The 7,977-nt window shown below is 37.7% G+C and overlaps 1 protein-coding gene across 1 annotated transcript; it reads left to right on the top strand.

Moving 5' to 3' along the window:
* The first annotated feature begins 546 nt into the window (after positions 1-546).
* Positions 547-5,729, top strand: LOC109031161 (uncharacterized). Its single transcript, XM_019042518.2, has 4 exons — positions 547-728; positions 2,134-2,278; positions 3,666-4,212; positions 5,232-5,729. The coding sequence occupies exons 2-4, from the start codon at positions 2,145-2,147 to the stop codon at positions 5,571-5,573; spliced, it is 1,023 nt and encodes a 340-aa protein (XP_018898063.2). The 5' UTR covers positions 547-728; positions 2,134-2,144; the 3' UTR covers positions 5,574-5,729.
* The last annotated feature ends 2,248 nt before the right edge of the window (positions 5,730-7,977 follow it).

Genomic DNA, 7,977 nt, shown 5'->3' with positions numbered 1-7,977 from the left:
GATGTGAATTTTTTTATTCAACCCACTGATATTTAAGATAAAAATCGATGGAAATCGTTTTGTTAAATCTGCAAAAATTTGATTGTGGTACGTAAAGAGATCAGATCAACACTATAACCATATTACAGACCAATAATTAATTTATCGTAGCCAAAATGTTGGAATGTGAGAATTCGAAATTCCCGCCAGCCTGTCCAGTTCCAATAGATCGTATTCGATACATCAAACGGGTGAGATTGTATCGATATCGATTGGTTCAAAACATAAACATAGCCTCAAAAGTAAATTCAGAAATCTGTGAGAACGGATCTTTTGAAACAGATTTTTTATTCTTTTGAGTACCAAATGCCAATGCAAAGTGAAATTGTCAGGAAATTTCTCATTTTCAGCTTTTCCAATTAATATCCTCGGAGTTTGGTTTGAGGTTATGTTCCATTGTTTTGAACCAAACGATACATCGAACCGTTATCGAATACGGTCTATTCCAGGTGTCACTATGGAATATGGAATGGACCGAACCGGAAACATTCAAAACTCAAAGAACCTAACCTCCAAAGTCCAATTAGTGCATCTTCAGCCTTTGCACATGGCGTGGCCGCATGTTTTTCACCGAATTTCCTTAAATATCAATCTTTAATGATGTTGTAGTTCTTTATTTAGTGTCTTCTCCATCAATTTTCAGGCAGCTTGCTGTACCATCAAGTTTAAACCCATTAGGAAATCTGTAGGTGAGTCTACTTGCCATGCTTGTCCAAAACGAAGTTACTTAGTAACTTCGTCAACGAAAGATCTTGGTCAAATCAATCAACCGAAACCTTAATTTCTGCTTTACGTCAGAATTCTATACTGCTGATATCCGAACTCAGCCATGATCCCACTACCTGTTTATGAGAGGGTGTGCAGCGAAAGGAGTCCTAGCTTACGACTCCGTCCGCCCAGTTTCAAGGATCAATTTGCACAGCTAAACCTGTAGTTTTGCTGTTTTTGTTGCTATTGCATATAGTACGCACTCTTCTCAAGTCAGTGAGATCAGCTCTGCAATGATAAGTGCTTTGTGGCAGCTCTGAGTTCTCCGTCTCTCTGAACCCAATTACTGCCTAGCGTATTGCTCGGCTTTTAGGCTCAGCGATTACTATTTGTCAGAAGCAGCAATATCCATTTCAAAGCTATGAGAACTGGGCCAATTTTGCTGAGCTCACAATTGGAAAAATGGGAAGTTTTCACTAGACTGTCCCAAAGTTGAGTAGAAATGAATCTATCGCATACTTTAGCGGCAAGAAAAGTTGGTTCTTCTGGAAAACTACTCAAGTACGTTACGCATTGTACGGATGTTATTAGAGCTAAAAGGTTCTATGTGCTCAGGGTTAGTGTGCAACACAGTTCTAGGTAGCCTAAATGTGTCCATATACAATTTAATACAGATGAGTTGTTGGCAGCTTGTGGTGCTCCTACTAATAGGAGGTCCTGGGTTCGTTCCTGGCCAGGTTACCTGTGTTCGATGGTCTCAGGCAATGGTCATCTAGGGCTGGGTATACGGGGAGTGGGGGACTAAGCACAGGACTAGCCCTGAGGGGTCTTCGAAAATTCATCCTAATCATATTCAGGAGGCTGGTCGTCAAAAATATAAACAAACAACAAAAGTACGTCCACTTATTAATCTCAACTTTGTCAATATTTATTTTCTATGACAAGCAGGTAAGTGAAAATGTTGAATTAACAGCATTTGTTGTGTTGTTAATTTCTAATCCAAGATATGTTTTCAAAGTGGTTTGAAACCAGAATTATTTGACGCTAAGCAGTCAGCATTGTTCGACTCTGATTGACTCACCCTATGGCTTGTGTGTTTACGTACTATGTATGCATAACATCTCCACCCAATGTCCATTGGTCTGTTGGTCTTAAGTTCGAGGGGACCATTAGGTTACGTTCAGTGAACAGGAAAACCAACCGGCATTGGATAAGTTTACTCACTGTTTAATTAAGGGTAAATACTGCCCTTCAATCAGCCTTCAGCTCAGAAATTTGTATTATTCTAGCGTCATGACACAGCTTCAAGGAGATGCTTCAGCAATGGCTCCTAAATTATGGTTTGGTAGTACTATTTATTAATTCTCAACTTTTTCTCCTTTTTAGCTTAGCTCAAAATGGGCCTTCCAGCAGTCAGCAAAAAACAAGTGAAGAAGGAGAAGAAATTGGGTGTCCTCAATGGCAAAATTGAAAAGAAGGGTAAAGAAAAGGGCAGCATCACTAAAGGCATCGAGGAAGTGAAGAATAAATTGTACGTAACTTCTTAGCCACTGTAATGTATTGAATCTGTCGTGAATTTTAAAAAATAAGTTTAAACTAGTTCCCTAGTAGCAACGACTGTTAAAAAATACTTTGAAAGACAACCTCTAAAAAACTGCTACATTGTTTGTATTAGGAAACCCTTTTTAGCTATTTTTTAAGTCGAATTTAAGTATGAAAGTATTACAAAACTCTTAAAATATCAACTGTGGTTTTTCAACACAAATGAGGTAACTGATGTCATCAATTTGGATCAGTTCAAAATTACTTCATCTTTTAATCAAAAAGTTAAGGGGGAGGAGAAGCTAGTATTTATGTTCAACCCAACTGACCAACTGAATATACATCACTTGGCTATTGAAGAGGCTTTTGAACTCACAGGTATTAAGATCACTATGACAGGTGGGGTCCAAATTGTTAAACCTGTCCACATTATAACTATTCATCATCCACCAACTGGAGATTTTAAAAATGTTTTGGAAAATCTGGACAAGTTACCAGAAGAAGTTAAACCGCAAGAAAATGAAAAAATATTCTTTGGGGATTTCAATGTAGATATGAATGATTACTACTGCTGTCATAACAAATCTTTTAGGACATTAGCTGCCTCATTTAATCTGAAATTCAATATTGAAAACACTTTCACCAGATTTGATAAGACCTCTGAGACACTCCTAGATAACTGTCTTTCAAACATCGATTTAGGTAAAATTGATGTATTGGACTCTATAGTAAGTGATCACTGTAGCATTGCTTCTCAAAAAATGCTAAACAAGACTGCAATGAAAACAGATAGAAAGAGATATTTCTCTGCCAGGACCAATATTGGCTTTATGCAATGTCTTACTACATAAATTCAATAAGTTCTCTTACTTTTACTGATCTTCATGAAGTCATTATTACTAATTTCACAAAATGTTTTCCATCAAAAGACACGGCAATAAGTTTTGGGGGACGGCAAAATCTTGACGGCCTAGGGGTGGCACTTATGTAAATCCGGTCATGTCAGGCTAGTTCCCATCAAATACGTCCATTATGCCAATCGGGCAACCTTGTTGATGAGTAGATGTGTAGATAAGGAGCAAAAGGTCCGTCTTCTGTATTGTTGAAGTAAAGATAAGAAGAAGTGAAGATAAGAACAAGAATTTACCTCCTTAGTATCTATATCTGTTGAATGTTATACCTAAGAGCCCAAAATTAAACACCTTCTCATGAGCCCCTTGCATTATTCAAGTGTAAAATGCGAGTTAGAAGCTCAAAGGATTCTATTAAATTAATTAAGATTGTATCTTCAGTGTTCAAGTATTCACCCAAAAAAATCATGAAATCGGTATCAAAATAAAAAATTTTAATTTTCTCTCTTCCAATTTGTTTTTCAGTAATCAAGATAAGAAGAAACAAATCAAACAAGAACCAGGCTCCCCTAATGCTGCGCCCAGCAAGCAACCAAAATTTGCAAAATCTATCAAACAAGAACCCGGTTCTCCCAACAAGAAGGTGAAAACAGAAGCTGCAGGTGTGCCAAATAGTAATAATACTAACGGTACAAGTGTATCCAAGTTTGAGAAGAAAAAGAATTTCAAGGTAAATAAAGCGAAGAATGCTAATAAAAATTCTGAGGCAGTTACCAAAGTTAGCGCAAGCCCAAATGCAGGCAAAAAAACAAGGCGAGGCAAGAAAAAAGGATCCAAAGCAGAAACCCCTGTAAATGGATCTCCCGCTGTAAAAGGCCCACAAAAACCGAAGGAGCCTTTGACAAAAGAACAGGAAGAGAAGATTTTGCAAAGGAGAAAGGAGAAAATTGAAGCTTGGCAAAACACAATTGATCTCATTTTGTCACAGAAAAAAATCCCGAAAGATGAAGCTGACCTCATTAGAAGATCCAAGAAATACGACAAGCTGCCACTGTGGAAAAAGAATTATGTTGTAAGTAGCTTTTAGTTTTAACCTTCTTTCTTTTATTTTTGCATAATAGTTTATTTTGTATTTTTCTGTTCTCTCAGTAGAAAGTTTTGGAAGCGAAATTTGAAAAATTCAGCAAGAAAACTTCAAAATATGCCACCATTGTAACGTGGATTTCTGGGGGGGGGGGGGGGGGGTTGGACCAATTTCTTTGTTCCATCATTTTCTTGCCCATTGCAATGAACTTTTTCCTGTAATGCTGTGTTCCTGTAAACCTCACAACTCCGTAAATAATATGCACTGGAGACTCAGATAATCTATTACATGCACTGGAGACTCAGATAATCTATTCCTTTTATCAGGCGCAATAAACAATTTTTTGAATCAATAATTAGTCTCAGAGGATCATCTTGCTTTTATAATCCAGAGTTCTCACAGGCACCAAGGAGAGTCTCCCGCCTCGTGGACCTTTCCTTGCTCTTTAGATTAAAATACTCAGATTTTTATGCAAATTCCCACTTCAGTTCACCGATACTGCAGCCATAGTGCAAGTGCAGCAATCGCAGTCTCTTTTTAGCAGAGTATTGAAGCATTTTTGTAGTGTGCGAGACAGGCCGTAGTGGTGGTATTACTGGATTTTGTTGATCCAAGTGTGAATGAACGAATCAATATTACAAGCCAAGGCTGTCGTACCCGAAATTGAGCTTTTATAATGGGCCTAAATATTACCAATTGGATGCATTTAGACTGAGAGGAACTATGTTTGCACTCAACCCCTATGTTTATAGTTTCTTTTAGCATAAATACGTCCAATTATCAAAGTTTACACTGTCCTCTAAATGTGAGTTATCTACTATTCTCTGTACGAGCTGTAACTTTCTCTAGTACGTGGTTGTTGTTGTTTGTCTCCAATGACGTTTCTGAATCTATCATTAATTTGAAGATGAAGGTTTGTTTCTTTTGAAAATTTTCCTTTCCAGAGAAGTGCATTAAGTGTAGAATCTCAATGCTCAATCTGATTTTATCTCTGTTTTATTTTTCAGACATGGGTAAAGACTGAGCCAATGTATAAAAATGAAAAGTTTGGACCCCTAATCAAGAAAGTGTACAAAGTTCTGAAAGGTGCTGAGCGCAAGGCTGCAAGGACCAAGAAAAAGACAAAACAATCTGTGCCTGAGCAACCCCAACTGAAAGCCGCAATTGAGCGATGCGTCCAACTGACATCAGAGGGTACGGATGTTTCAGCAACGAAGCCTGTAGGAAAGAAAAACGCTGCCAAGCAGAAGAAAATCAGCCAAGAAGATTCTAAGCAAGATATCAAGAAGTTGACCGAGTCGATAGGCAAGAAAAAGAAGGGCAAGCCCCAGGGAAAGAAAAAGCAGTGAATTTCTGGAGTTGTTCAAGTTTTTTTAATTTGCTGTGATTTGATAGGGTACTGCTCTACCCTTCATTTTTTTAGTTTTTTGTGACTAAGAATAATTTTATGCCTGTCTAAGAGAGATTTTCTTTTTTAATATCAATTACAGAATTGTATTTTTTAAGACTCTTTTGTTTTCATCATTGACTCCTTTTATCAAGTCGAATCTTTAATGAGTGCCTGTGGTAATAGGATACCCTACGAAGTAAGTATGAAACTGTGCACATGTTTTTTCCCTAAGATTTCCTCATATAACAATTCATAATGAATCAGAACTGCCACAGCCAAAGAAAAATTGTTGTATCCCCTTGTTTTACGCTCCACATTTTGAATTAAAAATGACGCGTGAACACTGTTTCCAACCAATTTGTGGATTCCTTCGAATTATCATGTCATCTTGACAAAAAAATTTCCATCAATTTTTTTTTTCACATTCTTTATCAGATATTTCATCAATTTCTCCCAGAGGGAACTCAACTGTTGCGTGGAGTTCCACCAATTTTCAAGACCCTTGAAAAAGTGGCCATTCTCTCCCTGCGTTGGTTCTCTGGATAGACACAGCTATCTTGACTTTTTTGTGTGCAAGAACCATAATACCCTGGCATTAAGCCTTGTCCACATGAGCAATTGAGCATAGTTCACAGAACTTGGTAGGAATAAGCTCAACAAGCTGGAATTTCAGGGAATAAGTTAAAGCCTATGTTTCGGGAATAAGTATGCTCGAAATCCTGCAAACCGCTCTCGTGTGGACAAGGCCTAATACGGTGTTTTTTTGCACCAAGGAATGTTGCTCGTCTGTACTGTTTCAGTATTTCTATGAACTCTTTACTTTTTCATGGGAGAACTGTCACATGAATTAGTCTGGCAAACGTTTCAGAGTCCTTTTTACAAGAATGAAAGGACTGGGTATTTTGGGAAAATTAATCTGATAGTTTTCCTGAAAATAAATGTAGGTAAGAAATTCTGATACAGTGCAATCGAGGTACGTTCCTTTGAGCAGGAGACTACAATTAGTCTAGATGACACAGATTAACATCAGTCGGTCTACTCTGTCAGACTGACATCAAGATAACTTCCTCATGCGTAAGGAACATTTCCTGGAAAACAATTTCGACAGAAATGTGAGGCTAATGGAGATCTCTTACCGCAGGGGCCTAAGGGGATTCAGAAGTAAATCCAGATGTCCAGCAAAGTTAAAACCTTAGCTACGTTTTGCTCTCCAACCAACGGTTTAGGAGATATTCGCTATTTTCTGTAGCAAAATTTCTATGGCTATGGAAACTTTGATCATCACTGAAATGTCAAAAATTTAAATTGAGGACGGAGGCCCCCTAACCCTGTGGGCCTGTGGAGGTGCCAAAGTGGATCCAGATGAGACAATTAACATAACTACTACTTAAAAATTCCTTGCCTGAATTTTTAGGGTAGAATTCTGAGCACTTAGGTTTTACCAGATTTTTTTGTACAGAGCCATAACTCATTGATTAGAGTTGATTAGGGCTGTTCTATCGGTTGTCGGTAAGCTACCGAAACAGTTCCGTCAAGAAAAAGTTACGATAAGAACGCTCTTGCCGATAGTGATCAGAGTTTTCGGAGCTGACGAAAATAAGCTGTTGCCATTTGTACATCTATTTTACGCACCGCGCCGGGCAATCTGATAAACCGACACACAGGGCAACAATGCATTGAGTGCGAGCTCTCAAAAATCTGATAAGGCTGGCTGTTAACGATATCATCGCCACAGTCGATACTGCCTCCATTTTCCGTAAGAGACGATATTGATAGTGTTCTGGTAAGAATTGGTTTGAACACCCCTAGAGTTGATGAGTCCCTCAGTTAATTTGAAGGCAATTAGCAGTGACGGCTTCAGATAAAAATGATAATTGATCATACAATACAATATTACAGTCCCTGACTTGATATATCAATATCCTTCGTCACAATTTATTTTCAAATCCTCTTCATGATCCAGCGTCCACTCTTAGCATCAATTGATTACAAAACTTATTAAAACACTTCAAAACTTATGATTTTTTAGCCGCTTATTGTTTGATTGCTTTTATTGTTTTGTTGCTTAACATCTTAATTACTTTCAGACTCAATGTTACTGTAAGCTTGATGTGTTTTTCATTTTGTATATATTGACATAATTTAGTAGATATGCCAAAGCATGGGAAAGAAAGTCTCCACAAAAATAAAAGGCTGTTGATAGATCTTTAACTAAAAACTAAGAAATAAGATACCAAACTTGTTAAAAAGCTGACGCATAAAGCAATGTGTAGAATTCCATTTTACGGAGGCAACAGACACTTTTCATCCAGCTGTAACTGTTGTAGTAGATTGTTGGCAGAGAAGTGACAAAACAAAATGGG

Source organism: Bemisia tabaci, chromosome 3 (assembly GCF_918797505.1).
Source record: "Bemisia tabaci chromosome 3, PGI_BMITA_v3".
In the NCBI taxonomy this organism is placed as follows: domain Eukaryota; kingdom Metazoa; phylum Arthropoda; class Insecta; order Hemiptera; family Aleyrodidae; genus Bemisia; species Bemisia tabaci.
Note: the sequence above shows the minus strand (reverse complement) of the source record. Positions and strands in the feature narration are given on the sequence as shown.